This window comes from Biomphalaria glabrata, chromosome 9, assembly GCF_947242115.1.
Source record: "Biomphalaria glabrata chromosome 9, xgBioGlab47.1, whole genome shotgun sequence".
Lineage (NCBI taxonomy): Eukaryota > Metazoa > Mollusca > Gastropoda > Planorbidae > Biomphalaria > Biomphalaria glabrata.
In genome coordinates, this window is record NC_074719.1 from 17,240,351 (window position 1) to 17,259,530 (window position 19,180).

The window sequence follows — 19,180 nt, forward strand, 5'->3', positions numbered from 1 at the left end:
AAATAGACTACGATGTCATTGCCGTCATTAAGTATCTAGTCAAGAAAGGCAATTAGGCCTAGTGTTTAAGCTGTTATATATTGGGTTCCTACATTTATCCCAAGGACCTGCTTTTCGCAAGAGTCTGAAGGTCTTCTCAAATAGGAAGAGTTACTGTAGTAAACTGGAGGCCACAGAATTGGACAAATGTTGTGAAATTCACTCTACGAAGTGTATTGAAACATTGCTAGTATCGCACCTTCACCGTCGGGGCATCCACGTGAACTGTCAACTGACTTTCTCTGTTCCTCTTGTGAATCAAATAGAAACTCTTTCATTGTCCATTCCTTTATGTTGTCTTCCCATCTCTGCCTGTCTCTTCTTTTCCTTGAAGGAAGGTCTTTGCAAGCCCTGAGGACCTTGTGATGTGGCCATAAAGATTTAGTAAGGTAACGTTATTTTGACAAGAGTTAGCAGATCATCGGGAGGGGGAGGGAGCTATTGCCATTGTGATCCTGTTTCGAATTTCCTCATTTGTACGCGGACTTTTTGGGTGATAACTGGTATCCTTTTAAGCATCTCAATTCCATTGCAAGAATCATACTCTCTAGTTCTTCAGTTAGCGTCTAAGATTCGCAAGCTTACAAGAATGTGGCCATGACCAAAAGGTGCATTAGTCTTATTTTAGTGACGAGGGTTGGTAAAATGATATATAAAATTGAAGGCCTTAATATTTATTTTCTTAACAAAGGGTCTTGATGGATGTTTTTTTTTAGCTGTCGTGCCTTATTTGGGAAAATCATTCCCACCAAAATGCATTACAGGTAAAGGTGACGCCTCCTTAGGGTGTCACAAGAACCAGTTGTTGTTTTTTTCTCAGTTTTGCTGGTTTTGCTTTCAGGGATGATGACATGGCTAGCTTGCTTTTCTGACACCTCTGTCAACATAGTGCAGTCTGAAGTGTTTTTTTTTTACCTTTACCTATATCTTAGTCTGTTGAAGCGTCGGGGCATCATGCAAGATTTGTCTACCTTCTTTCTCCATTCCTCTCTGTCTTTTGTCTTAGAGCCTCTTTCAATGGCAGGCCCGTCCATTAAATTCTAAGGTTAAGTCTTCCTAAAGGAGAACAACTTCATCGGGGGAGCGGGTAATCTTTCTCAATAGCAAGCTAAAATTTGAGGGCGACTCTTTCTAGTTTCCCCATAATTACCAACGCTGGCACAATAAATACTTTTTATTAATGTAAATTTTATGGTGGCCATGCAGTAGTGTAGCAGTAACGTTTTATTTCAACGTAAGTAAACCTAGAGAGAACAATTGTATTATCTAGCAAGGTTCAATCAGTCGCAGCAAGGTGCTGAACAAATATCAGGTCTCATTGAAAGCCATGACATCTGGAAGCCTTGGGGATGTCAGCAGACGAGCTTGTTGATGTGCAGATTCCTTCTCTCTCCCCCATCCCTTTTTTTTTGTTCTGATAACTTGTCAAACAGGTGTCAAAGGCTACGCACCTGGATCGGAATACTTCCCTGTACTCCAGAAATGTTAAGGGCATATAAACACAATCCCAGAGGTTACACTAAATCCACGTTGGTGTCCTACTTGAAAATGGCATTTTGTGAACTACCCAAGACATAAGAATAGAATAGATCATTAGAAATTTTTTTTTTAAATTTTAAAAAAGCTTATATAAGAGAAAGAACTGTTCAATTACTGCTATATCTCTCAATATTGCAAGATTTATTTTCTCTTTGCTATTACAAAAAACACAATTAATTAATTACCACTGATTAATTAACTAATTGGTAACTTTTTTTTATTGATTCATGTGTTGTCATGGGCAATGAATAATTGTGCAAAATTTCAACTCTATTCGAGAATGGGAAGTGGGAGAGAGATGGTGTAAAAACGAAATCCTGTCAGGCAGACAGACGGAGTGAGTTAATGTGAGCTTTGTACAAATAGACAATGCTCTAAAGAGAGACTCAAAGACAAGAACGTAACAATAATCTTACAAACAAAATGGTCAAGCAATTAGAGCGGGTTAGGGGGGGGCGCTTAACTTTACTAGAGTTGGATATACTTTTTAAAATAGGAAGAAGACTGCACCAATAGAGGTAAAGATCTAGATTATAGATCATTAATTAAAATTAAAACACCTAATAGTACTTACTGATCACATGGAGACACTAGAATGGAACTCAAGTTAAATTCATATCATTGCCAAGTACAAGAAATAAGGCATTACTTTAGAATTAAAATGTGTATCAATATTTTGAATACAATAAGTTTTCCTCAGAAGAACTGACAGAGCACAGTGCAAGATATTGCGGGACGACCTAGGTTCAACATTCACTTTTTTCTTGATACTTTAAATATATATAGCATATATCAACGTCGGTGGAACGGAAATGCACTAGTTTGTTTTACCAAGGGCTTTTAGGTCGTATATCGGTGGAGGTTAGTCTAGAGTTCATGATTCACTTCATGTGAAACATTCTGAAATGAACTCACAGTGACTCACTGTTTAGATCAGCTCACAATGAATCATTGTTAGATCATCATTTGTATGTGATTGAAATGGATCACCATTCTATTAATGTCCTTCTTTAACAAACAAAAAAAAAATTTCTCGAAAGAAAAAAACAACAACATATTTTCACATTAAATACCATTACAACAGAAGAAGAAAAAAAACAGTTCCAAATAAGATGTGCATGTTATCCCAAAACAAAACAAAAACAAGGTTTTGGAAAAAAGAGAGAGACAGGTAGCGCACTAACTTCATGCATGTGCAAGCATGTGCCATTTATTTCTTATTCCTGCAGAACTACCAGACAGGACTCTCCTATCAATTCCTTTCCCCAAACTCACCATCTGTCTGACACTGATCAGTAACTTTTGACACTTGGCAATTTAGGTGTCTGTGTGTCTGTATGAGTATGTAAGTTATCAGGTCAGAGGTAAAAACAAAAAATTGGGGGGGGGGGGGGTTGAGAAAAAAAAATGAACTGATTTGATGAGTGCAGCGCCCTGTAAGGTGTTTCCTGGCTCACCCCCCACCCCAGCAGGACAAACTACCTTGATGAGGTGTCAAGCTGACCGACTTTATGACAGAAGGAGCACGAGCTAACCTCAGCACGCGCGCCCGACAATTTCCAGCACTGCTTCCTTCACACGTGATCTCCACACATCAACATTGTATGTAGCGATGTGTGAGTATATACATCTCCAACTCAATTACTCATGAAATGTTCATTGAAACCAGGATGTGAGTATATACATCCCCAACACAATTACTCATGAAATGTTCATTGAAACCAGGATGTGAGTATATACATCCCCAACTCAATTACTCATGAAATGTTCATTGAAACCAGGATGTGAGTATATACATCCCCAACACAATTACTCATGAAATGTTCATTGAAACCAGGATGTGAGTATATACATCCCCAACACAACTACTCATGAAATGTTCATTGAAACCAGGATGTGAGTCAAACAACAACAGCAACTGATATTAACAATACTATTAGTATTTCCAGAACGATACTGTAGGAGCTTTGAAGAACATTTTCATAACGAGACTGTAGGAGCTTTGAAGAACATTTTCAGAACGAGACTGTAGGAGCTTTGAAGAACATTTTCAGAACGAGACTGTAGGAGCTTTGAAGAACATTTTCAAAACGTGACTGTAGGAGCTTTGAAGAACATTTTCAAAACGTGACTTTGTGGCTGACAATCGAAACTGTACGTAGAAGGGGCGGGACATGTTAGCGGTACAGTCTTTTGGGGAGATTCAAACAGAGTCTGAGAGGCAAGCTAACTTCTAAGGAATAATTTTGTAAAGGGGAAAGTAGGATTGCGCTTGTTGATAGGTTCAGGAGTTTTGTAAAGGGGAAAGTAGGATTGTGCTTGTTGATAGGTTCAGGAGTTTTGTAAAGAGGAAAGTAGGATTGTGCTTGTTGATAGGTTCAGGAGTTTTGTAAAGAGGAAAGTAGGATTGTGCTTGTTGATAGGTTCAGGAGTTTTGTAAAGAGGAAAGTAGGATTGTGCTTGTTGATAGGTTCAGGGCTTTTTGATAGTTGTGCTGAAATTATCGCAATGCTTACCAAACATCAGACACAGGCCGACCACTTGGGGTCGCCTAGGAAGTTTCTGTTTCAAAAACTGTGTTTATTATCTTGTGTTGTTGTTGTCTGTGACCAAGTATAAAATCTGTAAAGTGTACGTTTAGCCTTCACCTATCTCTTGCAGCATTGTTACTGGGACGTTGAAGACATGACACGCTGGACTTCATGGACAAAAAAAAAAACAACAACGTTGCAAACACAATGAAATCTGAAGGGGGGGGGGGCGATTAAACAAAAGGAAATAGATAGTTGTTTGTTTATGTTTGATTCTTTGTTAGTGGTGGTGAGTGTAGACAAGAAAAATGAGTTTCAGAAATGTAACATTTATGTAGCTTTGTAGTTTAAAACAAAAAAAAAGGAAGAAATAAAAAAAAGAAAAAAAGAAAAAGAAAAAAGTAAAAAAAAAAAAGTTTTTGAAGAAGAAAAAAAAAGGAGAGGAGGAATAAAAGGAATAGAAAGACAGAAAGACTGGAAGTATGTTTGACAGAACGAGCTGGAGAAAAGGGAGGGGGTAAAAGTGAATGGATCCTACATCTTTAAAGTAAGATATTTTGAAGTGTGACAACATTAGTTAGCCCTCTGTCAATCTACACGAATCTTACGTTCCGCGAGAGTGAGTATATGAACAAATAAAGAAGGCCTTGAAGATTCTAATCCAGAAGAAAAAGTGGTTGATTGAAGAGCATAATTCGATGTCCATCAATCTGTTTAGTCCAGTGATGCCCAACCTGATTCGACCAGTGGGCCATTTTAATTTCCGACACTCGTGTCGCGGGACACGACCGAAAATTTACAAAACGAAATGAAATTGGTCTAAAGCAAGTTTATTAGAAACTTTTACATCTAGTACTTACATTGTTTAATGGGATATTGGAAGTTTATATTTTTTAAGCGTCGGAAACTGGTTTCATTGCTCTACTTAAAATGTGAGCAACATTGTTGGTAAATATTCCCATCGGTCCTACAGGCGTAGTTTTATTGTCTTTAATTCGCAGTCAATGTTTTATAATTCGTTTATATGCAGTTGTGCTTAAAATAGACACACTGTACAAAAAAATATGTTGGTTTATGATCATGTTCCACAAAAAAAAAAAAGTATTGATCGATTCACTTTACCTCGTAGATTCTAAATTCGAGTCCATTTTTAGTTTCTTCGTCTCTCCCATTGTATAAACCTACAGACTTTAGTTGTCATGGTACCATTACATCAGAGAAAAAGTCAGAGCCCTAACGTTGGTAAAGATACATTTTTCTATACTTTGTACCAACGTTTTAGCGGGTCGAATGAAACCACGTCCGGCCCGCTGCCCTATTTTGAACATCACTATAACTTTGAAGCTTTGTATTTCGTAAAGAGGCAATCTGAATATTGGGTCCTCGAGTCTTATGAAAACAGGAAGATCTCTGGTAACTGTTGAAAATATGAAGACAAATCAAAGCCATTGTAACCATCACATAGAACTCCATTATTATTTGTATCGGCTTGTTATAAATTGTTGGAATTGTCCTAGCACTTGCTACCTGTTGGTTCAGCACAGAGAGTGCGAGTAACCAAGTGGGACTGGGTCTCTAGGCGCGAGTAATTCAACAAAAATGATAGTAAATAGCAAGTAGGTCGAAAGAATAAAGTTTCCGAAATGAGAAACTACAAAACCTATGTATTAAATAGAGACTTGTGGCATAAAAAAACAAGTTATGAAGGCTACAGGTTAAAATAATATGTAAGTACATAGTTCCTGAATAGTTTCTTTTAAACCAAAAAAAAGGGGGGAGGGGGGGGGGGTTGCTGTTTGAAGACCATCAGCAGTAATTGCACTAACAGGTACCACTATTTAGTGTAACATGTTTGATTCAAAGTGTATCCCATTCTGCATTGCGCTCTTTACATCTCTACCTCGGCTCGTCTCCTTCTGTGAAACACATATGTATTCAGATAGCAATGGGATGGTCAGATTTTGTCAAGGATTTCAACCATTGCTCTAATACCCATTTTAGGATCGTGTATTGCCTTTCCATCAGAATTGCCTACAGAGTATCACATCCTTATGTGTGTGCAGCAATACTCTTGTTTTGTTTTTAAAAATTTTGTTTAAAAATATCGTTCGCATATTTGCATACCAATAATTATTTAATTTAATAAAAAATATTTAAAAAAATAGAGGAAACCTTTTAAAGTACCACAAAAAGCACACATAAAATCGATTTTAGGCACAAATAAAGGAAAGCACACAAACATTTTCCAAAAGCACGTTTAGTTTCCGAGATCTTAACCTGATAACTACAACACAAAATCAGCTTTTCGTTGAAAAGGGGTGGGTGTGGGAGCTAAACAACAAAACAAATCAAAATTTAAATTGTTAGTAAGGGCAAGCAATCCTAAGGAAGAGAAAAAACAGATGCAAGTCTTGTGAATTCTACCTCAGGTAGACGTATGATGAATGTTAAGTGAATGTGGATCGAATGTCTTAGCCGTATCAATAACTTTGAGAAGTTGAAACATCAAGGAAAAACTAGCCAGGAATCTCATACCATGATCTGGTTTTCACTTGGTTTTAAGAAAGCGATTAGTGATTGTTGGTTTGATTTACATCTTTCACTGTTGAATGTGCTGAGATTTAAGAGGTGAAAAGAGAGACGGGGGATAAGAATGAGAGAAAGAGGAATTCAAAATGACGGACAGAACGAGAGACTGAGAGGAGAGAAAAGACAGAGAATGAAAGAAAGCGAGAATGGAAATGAAAGAGAGCGAGAATGGAAATGAAAGAGAGCGAGAATGGAAATGAAAGAGAGCGAGAATGGAAATGAAAGAGAGAAAGTGGGGAATATTTCTGACAGGAAATGAGACAGAGAGAAGGGAGGGAATGAGAGAGAGAACGAGAGAGAGAGGCATTATTTTCTGGAACAGCTCCGCCCCCTCGTCAAGAAAGATGAATGAATGCTGGAAATACACAGGTACACACGTACTACACCTTCAACCTCCCCACCTCCCTCCTGCTAGCATGAAGTTTATTCAACAAATTTCTACGCCACTCTGGAGACGATGACACGCATTAAAGTACATCGTTTGAAAAACATCAACGGCGGGTGTTTATGGTAGTAGTGAGTGAGTAGTGTGAGTGTGTGGAGAGATAGAGATGTGAGTAATGTGTGTGTGGAGAGATAAGAGATGTAAGTAGTATGTGTGTGGAGAGATAGAGATGTGAGTAGTGTGTGTGGAGAGGTGAGTAAGGTGTGTGTGTGGAGTGAAATTTGAGTAGTGTGTGTATATAAGAAGAGATATGACAATAATGTGTAAAAGACGAGAGAAGTGAGTAGTGTGTGTGTGTGTGTGTGTAGAGAGAGAAGTCAGTAGTATGTGTGTGTGTGGAGAGATGCATGTTTCTAAGAGGAGAGATGTTAGTAGTGTTTGTGTAATGACAGAGATGTTAGTAGTGTTTGTGTAATGATAGAGATGTTAGTAGTGTTTGTGTAATGATAGAGATGTTAGTAGTGTTTGTGTAATGATAGAGATGTTAGTAGTGTGTATCTGTGTAATGATAGAGATGTTAGTAGTGTGTATCTGTGTAATGATAGAGATGTAAGTAGTGTTTGTGTAATGATAGAGATGTTAGTAGTGTTTGTGTAATGATAGAGATGTTAGTAGTGTGTATCTGTGTAATGATAAGAGATGTCAGTAGTGTGTATCTGTGTAATGATAAGAGATGTCAGTAGGGTGTATCTGTGTAATGATAAGAGATGTCAGTAGTGTGTATCTGTGTAATGATAAGAGATGTCAGTAGTGTGTATCTGTGTAATGATAAGAGATGTCAGTAGTGTGTATCTGTGTAATTATAGAGATGTTAGTAGTGTGTATCTGTGTAATGATAAGAGATGTCAGTAGTGTGTATCTGTGTAATTATAGAGATGTTAGTAGTGTGTATCTGTGTAATGATAAGAGATGTCAGTAGTGTGTATCTGTGTAATGATAAGAGATGTTAGTGCCTGTATCTATGTAATGATAGAGATGTTAGTAGTGTTTGTGTAATGATAAGAGATGTCAGTAGTGTGTATCTGTGTAATGATAAGAGATGTTAGTGCCTGTATCTGTAAGTAGTATTTGTTTAATGGGGATGTGGACCTAAGGGTTCATTGAAAGGTCTTACCTGTGAATAACCATAAATCTTGATAGACTTTTTGGCCGGCTCGTGCTCTATTCGACCGCCGCCGAGTATCTCACAGTCCAGACCTTTCTCTTCTATCTGAGCCACAACCTGATCGTAGATGTCAGCTGTGAAGACACACAAACACACAGAATACAATAAAATGATATCAGACTTGTCAAAGGGTAAGGTCAATGTAAAAAGCAGGAGGCACATGGATGACCAATAGGGGAGGGTCATTCTTGCTTAACATGAAGGGAATCATTGAAACAACTAGTACATGATCTTCGTCCAACGGACGCTAAATTGTCGTAATGACTTGATGTCATACCGTGACAAACATGTTATATTATCGGTGTCTTCAAATTGTTTTGATATTTATTCAATGTTTTCTGCATGTCATTGTAGCTCTTAACGTGGCGTCATTGTGATAATCTATCTTCATTCGTTGCAGGATTCAAAAGCTGACAGTGTCAGATTTGCACACATAAAAAAAAAAAAAGCGAATGTCTTCCAATTCGGAAGTTAAGGAAAGGTGAATCATCGTGCGTGACAAAGCAGAAGGACTTAAGAAATCTATTTTGTTACATATCCTAGTGCAGTACAAAGGGACAAGATTATAGGTAGATGTTTTCAAACGTTATTTTGTAATGATTTCATTCCACTACTCCTAATCTCATAACAAGCAATACAAAAAAAAAACAAAAAAAAAAAAGGTTACTTTTTAAAAACAAAGCTTATCTAAGGGAAAGAACAGCTAATTGCTGCAATTCAGCTACTTTTCTCCTACATTAAATAAAATTAATTAATTAGTACTAATGGATAAAGTAATTCGTTAATTTTTGGATCGATTCGTATAGTCATCGACTGTGAATAATTACGCAAAACTTTAAGTTGATCCTCGAATGGGAAGTGAGAGAAAAAACGTACCGAGGGGACAAAATCCATATATACATCCACATCTCTCATTGAGTAGCATTAATTGCACTTATTTCCATACAAAAAAAATTAATCACTAATAATTGATTGACTAATTTGTTATTTTTTTTGTATTGATTCGTGTTTTATCAGGTATAATAAATACTTATACAAAGTTTCAACTTGATCTGAAAATTGCAAATGGGAGAAACAACTGTGATGACATTAGCAATCAGACAGAGTGATATAAGCTTTGTAAGAAATGATTTCTATTAGGTTGACCATAAAGCAATGGGAACAACTGACGTCATTATAGTCATTCAAAAGCACGCCAGTCTATATTTAACTTTTATTGTTTTGTAATAGTGAGTGGAATAAATGATAATAATGATTAATACGAATGTATGTTTTTTCATTAGTTCTTTTTTTTTTTTTTGGTTTCAATGGTTGGTGCAGATCTATGATATGTAGCATGAAAGAACACTCCAGGAAAGTGAGAAAAAGAGAGGGAGGGGTGGGGAACTAATCGCCCACTCAATATGTATGGCAATAATAAGATAATACAATATGGGGCGCCATCAATCATCATCGATTTGACATGCTTTCATTTCTAATCATCACCTACTGAACGTGCTATGACGTCATCGTTCAGACTGGGCTTTGAAAATTATGACGTAAATGATCGTCCTTGACTTTGCATGCTATGACGTAATTATCCATTCTTCTGATTGCTACCACGTAATTAATCATCCTCAGCTGTGCGTGCTACGGCTTATTAATAAGGTTCTCATGTTAGTTGTGATTAATCCTCCGCATCAAAATATAGTTACAACTACAGTACAAAAGAATCCGACTGATGTCGCACCATAATTGCAACCATCTTTCTAAAGGTTTAGACCAGTGATTCCCAAAGTGGTCTATATAGACCCCCAGGGGTCTACGAGGACTTCCAAGGGGTCTACGGAAGTGAAAAAATAAATTGGGGGTCTATGGCCTGTTAATGGGGGTCTACGAAGGCGGGTCTCATTGAAGCATGACCATTCATGAAATTGACTCGTTCACACATGATTTGTACCATAGTTAATCCTTTGAATTTCAACCCTGTTAGTGGAATGATTTTTTTTTTAATTTAAAAATTTTAACGTATTATTTTAAATACCTTAATTGTGTCTACATGAAAGTAATAATTTACATGGCCGAGTCTATAAAATAAAATGTTGACCGTAAATTGTTGGTTATTAAAAATTTGGCTTCATTCTTTCTTTGTTGAACAACTATTGCATTTGTTCTTTATTTTAATGTAACAAAGTTTAAAGCTATGTCGCTATGAAACCATCGAAGCTGGAACATCGAGAAAAGTCAACATGAAATAAAATAGATTTATTTAAGATTTGAAATACTTTTGAAAATTTTTAAATTCAGAATTAAGCCACAGTAGAAAAATGTTGATTAAACATCATATGAGGGAATAGGTTTGTGAGCGTCTTACAATATATTTACTTAGGCTTATATCAAACTCTAAAAAACTGCACACTGTAAGCAACATATTGACTTTGCCAACCATTGAAGAGGTTTTACAATCTGTTTTACACAATCCTATATCTGATATCATTAAAAATTCCTCTAAGCAACAATACAGTTCAAAGGTATAATGGTGAAATGAGTTTTGGACAATGAATGGTTATTACGATTTACTTTTTTTAAAAGCTGGACTAGTTAACCTTGCCTGATAATGTAGTGGTATTATTATATTTTTGTTATGAATCAGAAATTCATAAAGAATTGCTTTTTGCCTGAAATTTTGATCAATTGCTCCTTCACACTGAAGTATGATAGTTTTCGAAAGGCTTATCTTTGACACTATTTTTTCTGAGTTCTTGGTTGCTAAGATCCTATTTTAAAACACAGACATTCAAAGGGAATCGGACATAGTCTATTTCACAAACTTGTTTCATAAATTGAATGAGGTTAACTTGCAGCTACAATGTGATAACCTAAATTTGATCAACACGAAGGCATATTCTCAGTGTTTCATGTGAGGATTAAATTAATGAAGCATACAATGACAAGGATACATTTTCTTACTTTCCAAATTTAAATCAGTCAGACATCATCTAATCGAGAAGATAGAATGTTAACCCGAACTAAATTGAAGCCCAAGATTGACATTTTATTATCAAAGCGGCCCACCAATAGGCTTTTTTTTTTGGTTGTTGTTGTTTAGTTACTTCTTGTAATGCATATTAAATTTTATTTTGCTTTGAATGTCATCAATAAATATATATCGCATAGTAATCAGTGAGAAAAGCACATCTGAAGTTAATGAATTTAAAAAAAAATGCTGGGGGGTCTACCGAAAACTTAAAAACATGGCAAGGGGTCTACGAGACAAACAAGTTTGGGAACCACTGGTTTAGACTGTGGTCGCAAAAGTTGTACCAGAGTAGTGCAATCGAAATAAATACTAAGGATAATAGAAAAGCGAAACTAACCAGCCATACACCATTACATCTATTTAAATAATAAAAAAAAAGAAGATGACACACTAAGCCAATCACTAAGGAGCTGTACTAACAGTAAAACATAACATGCCCCCCCCCCTCCCGGTAACTCATCAACATCAGTCATAGCAAGACAAAAGTGTATTGACCCAATGTAACAAGTTCACATTCGTCCAAGTAACACAAGACAACATCTCGGAGGATCGGGCCATCATCCCGAGACCAATAAAACCGCTCAACAGTTACAGCATGGTATAATGCGACAAGGCATGCACTATGACGCAACAAGCCCGGCCAGATGCGCCTATTTCACTGACACAATTGTTCATTCCACAGAAAGGGGGTGGGGGGGGGAGGCTCAGCAACATGGCGGGATGCACAAATTTACGACAGGAAGCGGATGTTGGAACAAATTAGATAATAAGGCTAGACGCCATTCTTATTGCCATGTAGAGAGGCGGCTCAAAAGAAACATTTGAAGCAGATGTGCCAAGAAGTTCATTATGAAACTTGCAGTCAACTCATAAAAAAGCAGGTCACTTGAAGCGCTCACTAAGGCTTGGGAAAACCAACGATAAACCCTCATAACATGACCAACATTTCACGTGTGTGAGAGTTTAAATGTGGCTCAAGGAATCAATTTACAGTACCCTTTATAATAAGGTGCGAATGTCCAATCAAGACGTGTCAAGGTTCATCAGAAACGATAGTGAATGATAAGTTTCTGATGCCAACTGACCTAGATAGTAGACTACAAGCTTGGTTAGAGATGGGTTGGACAGCAAACAGTGTTTGGGTAGGGGCATACCCTTTTAAAACTTTGTTTTTTTTCAAATATGTTTCTAGTAAAAAATACTTTTAACAAAAATGAAAACTATTATTTCAAGGATAGCTGATTGATAACAAGAATTCCAAATAGCACTTCTCATTAGGAGTGTGAAAGTTAAACACCTTATAGAATACTAATAAACTCAACATAGAGCTGTCAGCCAACACAATGTGTGTGCAACAAAAGAGCTAAAATAGAGCTAACTAAATTAATTTGTGAACAAGCGGATCTCAATCGTATGAACGAATGCATGTGTGGTATTGCGTGGTCTGACTGAGCTCATTGCGGTACAAGTTCCATCCACAACGAGTGTCAGGCCCAACATTTTGGTGGAGAAGCGCAGTAGAAACAGAAGAGAGAAGAAAACCAACCAACAAGCATAGTTAGTAATATTTTAACTCTCCAAAGTATACTATTGAACAAGTTACTACATACATTCTTTATTGTCTCAACAGCCAAACCAACCAAATCAAAGAGAATATAAGACAAAGTGGCAGTTTCGAACACAATTAACTTTTTTCAAGACTCTTTCTTTGATGAGCTCATTTGAAATTCGGCCGGCGACAAGGAAAAAACAAAACAAAACAAAACAATGCCTGTGAAGACAAAAGAAGCAAGACGTTCTGTCTCTACCTAATCATAACATCTAGTGTCAGAAGATGTTCAGATGTTAGGGAAGCGAAGGAGCCCTTAAAGAAGCGCTAACATTTAAATGTCATTATCCCACTTTCCCATCTCGCCTCCAGGCCAACAAATCGTTCATCTGTTACAAGTGATCTGACCTTCTCTGCATGCCAGTAAGGGAAGCAATGGTAAGAGGCAGGGACTAAAGAGAACAACAACAAAAAAAAAAAGACTGCAGAGAAAGCGATTCAAAGGTCAGGGGCCTTTAAAGTCTGACGCAATGAATCATTGAATTCCGTCAACATGGAGGATACTGTAAACAATGTCTCCAAGTATGGAGGGGAGATAATCCCCAGAGAAACAAAGGTTGACGCGCAGACAAGAGGATCTTGAAAAGTGTAGTCTAGAAATGATCAGGAAACGAAATTTATCTTGGAAATTTCTAGTAACGAAAGAGATAAAAGTATTACCATCTATGAAATCAATTGTGATACAAGAGAGTGTGTACACTTTGATAATCTGAGACGAATTTCTTGCTTTAAAAAGTAATTATAAGATCTGTAGTTTGTAATAGATTACATATTTCGCGAATGTGTGTTTATTGTCTGAGTGAGTGTGAATGTGTGTGCGCAGGCTTGTATTTTCTAAATACTCCATCGAGTAACACTGAGTAAGCCAATACTTCATCGAGTAACACTAAGTAAGCCAATACTTCATTTCAAACAAAAGAAAAAACAAAAACGAAAAAAAGAAAAGTTGCTTTGTATTCTGGGAATCTCAGGAACAGTGGAACATTGTGTTTGAGGGGAAGGGGAGATAGTGACATACCGACATTTCTGTTTTCAATTCTAAAACTCTATAAATAAAATTAGTTTACTTTGTGTCATGACTAAAAAACAATTATGACTTCAATAAATTTCAGCCTGCCAGTTACTCTCCAGTAGTTAGTAACTGCACTCAATTTCTCCTAGCTCACTATTGAAGATAATACGTTCAAAATACGATCTGTTTCACCACTTTAACGACAAACTCAAACCACATATAATCTATATATATATAATAACAACTCTCCCTCTCATATATAATTTCTACCTCACTTAAAAAAAATAGGGGGGGGGAATTATTTTTCTCCCTTCGCTACGGATGGCTACCAGATCATGCGGTTTGCGCGCTGGACTGTCAAACCCTGCCCGCTCCCATCACCCTTCGTCCTGTGGGAGGTTTGGACTAGGAAGTAAACTATCTTAAACTCTGAAGGAATATACAAAACATGTAATACATTTAACAAACACTAAATAGCAGCGCCGGACTTAACCATTGTGACCAAGAAGACATGGAAGAGAACAAATAATCTACTATGCATATTCACCGACACTAAATAGCAGGGCCGGATCTAACCATTGTGACCAAGAAGTCATGGAAGAGAACAAGTAATCTACTATGCATATTCACCGTCACTAAATAGCAGGGCAGGATCTAACCATTGTGACCAAGAAGTCATGGAAGAGAACAAGTAATCTACTATGCATATTCACCGTCACTAAATAGCAGGGCCGAATTGAACCATTGTACGGCCCTATGCGAAACGGACTTCGCGGGGCCAAGTTTGGGTAGGAAAGCGGATAGCAAGGGAAATTTAAGAGTTTGTATTAGAAAATAAATTCGTCTATGCACTTTATTCATTCTTTACTACGTACAGAATTACTTTACGAGCCTTGCGAGTAGCAAAGTTATACAGTATATCATAATAATTCTGTTTCCTACATAGATCACGCTCAATAGCAAGAATTACCAAATGTTTCAATCTATCTTTGAGAATTGTTGACCTCAAGTAATTGTTCATTAGTTTAAGCCGCGAGAAGCTTCTTTCATCAGATTACACAATTACGGCTAATGCATAATGCCGTTTTTATTTATCGCGCGTAGGACTAAATGTTTTCCATATTGAATGAAACCCCGAAATGACAATTTTTGTCTATATATTTCAGTATATTTTAAGGACTTTTCGTATATTTTGCAATTTCGGGGGATTTCCAGGAGCTCCAGATAAATCGACAGAAGGGCGCGGGAAATCTGTTTTAAGTTATAAATGGTTTAATTTAATAATTTGTACACTTTGAATTAGCGCGGGTCCTATGAAAGTGCGGGGTCAACTGCGGTCGCATAGGTTTCAGTGGCCTAAGGCCGGACCTGCAAAATAGCGGCATATGCTAGGCCGCCGGTCGACTAGTTCATAATAAAGCGATTCCTTTAATCAGTCATCATAAAACAGCCGATAATCTCATTCCTTTATCTTGTGCAGTACACATCATACCGAACAAAGGCATCAATGTTTACGTTGATCAATCAGGACAACAGTTCGTGGGCTTAATTTAAACTACTACGCAACGAGGGCCTATTAGAGAGTCATCGGACCGAAGAGTTCATCCCCTTGTTTGTATTCAGAGTCACGCTTCCGACGTGCATTCCAAGCACTAGTTAGGGTGTTCACCATCCAGCATGTTCAAACCCCCACAGCCTCCATCTTGTTTTTCCATCTGGGCGATGCCGAGATAAGACGCGGGACGGTCTAGCTCCTGGTGTATACCTGAGCCGTCCAGGTAAGTCTAAACACAGGCCAGGCACCACCACCGGATGAGGCTTGCAGTTTGAAAAGCTTGGAGGTCGGGTACAGGGGAGATTGGAAAAGTTCAAGGTGCGGATTCTCTAGAATTAAAACACATTTATAAACTCATTGTTCTGAAAAGCTCGTACACATACTGATCAACAGGCTACGTGATTCGATCCAAACTGGCCTATATTGATTTCCTGTCCATTGAATTCATTTACCCCTCACCCCACACACACTTTTTCAATTTTTATAATGTATTTAAATATTGCAGTGCACTGTTTGCAACTGACATAACGACACTTCCTCCCCACATATTGCAGTGCACTGTTTGCAACTGACATAACGACACTTCCCCCCACATATTGCAGTGCACTGTTTGCAACTGACATAACGACACTTCCCCCCACATATTGCAGTGCACTGTTTGCAACTGACATAACGACACTTCCCCCCACATATTGTAGTGCACTGTTTGCAACTGACATAACGACACTTCCCCCCTCCCCCACATATTGCAGTGCACTGTTTGCAACTGACATAACGACACTTCCCCCCCCCCCCACATATTGCAGTGCAATGTTTGCAACTGACATAACGACACTTCCCCCCACATATTGCAGTGCACTGTTTGCAACTGACATAACGACACTCCCCCCCCCCCACATATTGCAGTGCACTGTTTGCAACTGACATAACGACACTTCCCCCCCCCCACATATTGCAGTGCACTGTTTGCAACTGACATAATGACACTTCCCCCCCCACACACACACATATTGCAGTGCACTGTTTACAACTGACATAACGACACTTCCTCCCCACATATTGCAGTGCACTGTTTGCAACTGACATAACGACACTTCCCCCCCCCCACATATTGCAGTGCAATGTTTGCAACTGACATAACGACACTTCAACCCCCCACACACACATATTGCAGTGCAATGTTTGCAACTGACAAAACGACACTTCCCCCCCCCCCACATATTGCAGTGCAATGTTTGCAACTGACATAACGACACTCCCCCCCCACACATATTGCAGTGCAATGTTTGCAACTGACATAACGACACTTCCCCCCACATATTGCAGTGCACTGTTTGCAACTGACATAACGACACATCCCTTCTAATTTTGATAATTTATTGAAATATTGCAATACACTGTTTGCAACTGACAGAACATGATGTATTACAAAATGGGTGAAAAAAAGTTTAAACAAAGGATCACGTGAAGTTCAAAAACGTGGTTAGGAAGCACTCGCTGTGTTCAACCTTTCACTAGTCACATTAAATGCTAGATGGCCACTCTTAAAATCAAAATACATCCATGTAGCTTGAAAAATAATTGTATATAAAAAATCCTTTAAAAAAAAAATTATCTAAAGGGGAAGAACTCCGCCCTTAAAACTATATCAATAATGTACAGGTTATTTTCCTTATTTGATATCAAACAAAATAATTACCTATAATTAATTGACAATTGGGTATTTAAAAAAATGATTCATATTTTAGCTGCAATAAATAATTATTTAAATCATCAAATTGATCGAGAATGCGTGAAGGAGAGATAGCGTTAAGAATTATTTAAGGGATCCAACCCAACCAATTTAGCCATATATGTAAATGCTGAAGGATTAGTTTCCCTTTTTGGTATCAAACAAAATATTTCATTGCCAGTAATTAGTGGAGTAATTGTTTACTTTTTTTTTATTGATTCATGTCTTGTCTTTGCCGATGAATAAGTTTGTGAAGTTTCAACTTGATCCGAGAATAGGTGTGGGAGGAATCACTTTTACTCTTTTTTATTAGACAGAAAGACAGAGTGAGTTGATATAAGCTTTGTAAAAACTACTAGTAAGAAAAGCATTAAACCCGTCATCTAGAAGATTTGATTTGATTTGTTGATTTGAGGCACATCGGCACAATTTAGGCCATGTCGTGCCTGCAGTCCCTTAAGGACTACTCTCTCTCTAAACAGCAAGGGCCAGATTCTATACAGTAATATAATTAAAATTAAGGTCTATTCACAGTTAAAATAGTAAAGGTAGTAAAAATTTAAATATTTGGTAAAAATCTAATGTAAATAGTGCATGTTCACAAATTCAGAAATCACATCTTCGTAGATAGCCCCACTTCCCGAATAAAGCCCAGTACCTTCCCAGGGTCGACATTATTAAATAGTGTTTTTAGATTAGTGGCTCTAAAATGTTTCGCCCTGACATCCTGGTATCTGGGGCAATCAACGAGGATATGTTCCACGGTGAGGCGAGAGTCACAGTACTCGCAAAGTGGGGGCTCCTCTCTCTTCAGTACAAAAGAGTGCGTGATGTAGGTGTGGCCAATCCTAAGTCTGGACATGGTTGTGCTACCACGCCTTGTCAGACCCTTAGATGTGGGCCGCCACCTGACATCCGCCACAATCTGCCTGAGTTTACTGTGAGTCTCAGCCTCCCATCGGTTCTGCCACTCTCGATAGGTGGCAGAGGCAATACTTTGTCTCAGGTCCGAGTAGGGGATTTGGGTTCCTGACACCGCATGATTTAGGGCTCTCTTTGCTTCTCTGTCTGCGGCTTCGTTTCCCTCAATGCCAACATGGGAGGGGACCCAGATGAAGGTGACATCCCTACGGTCGGCTGTTATTAGGTCCAACAGCTTCAGGCTCTTATGTACCAATGGGATGTCAGTCTTCATCTGCCCCAAAGCTTGCAATGCAGATTTGGAGTCGGAGCAGATTATAAATTTCCTCCTTTCTGATGCCTTTACGGCCATAAGTGCAAGCAATATTGCGTGCAATTCGGCCGTAAAGATGGAGCAGCCATCGGGGAGTCTACGGGAGATTGTTTTGTTCCGAAAGGAGCAGGCACACGCGACCTTTCCCTCCATTTTGGATCCGTCTGTGTAGATGGTGCCACAATCTCCGTAGCTCTCCTGCAGTTCCCTAAAGTGGACTTGTAGTATGCTTGGGTCTGTATTTTCTTTTTTGAAATTAAGGAGGGATAAATTTAATTTGGGTTTATTCATTAGCCAAGGAGGATTCTGAGGGGTTTCTATTTTAGAGATTTGGTCAATGGGTGGGGTTAAATTTTGGATGGGTTCTCTCATTCGAAGGCCCAGCGGCTGTATGACGTTAGGCCTTCGATTGTATAATTCTACCTCTGTGGGGTTAAATATGGAGTCAAAAGCAGGGTTCGTGGGGTTGGATTTTAGCTTGACTATATACTGTATTGCAAGCTTTTTCATTCTTATATCCATGGGGAGTTCTCCAGCCTCCACATGGAGACTTGGGATAGGTGATGTACGAAACGCGCCGAGACAGAGACGCAGGGCAGCATTTTGTATTGGTTCCAGTATTTTTAGGTACGACTTCCTTGCTGCTCCATATATTATGGATCCGTAGTCTAGCTTGGATCGAATTAGACTCCGATAGAGCAGCAGCAAGGT

General features: G+C 38.2%; 1 protein-coding gene across 3 annotated transcripts in view; it reads right to left on the bottom strand.

Moving 5' to 3' along the window:
- Nucleotides 1–19,180, bottom strand: part of LOC129928043 (14 kDa phosphohistidine phosphatase-like) — an 81,327-nt gene that overhangs the window by 17,171 nt on the left and 44,976 nt on the right. For all 3 annotated transcript variants that reach the window (XM_056040030.1, XM_056040031.1, XM_056040029.1), the window contains exon 3: nt 8,258–8,382. In XM_056040030.1, coding sequence (XP_055896005.1) covers nt 8,258–8,382 — 125 coding nt within the window. The remainder of the gene's footprint in view (nt 1–8,257; nt 8,383–19,180) is intronic.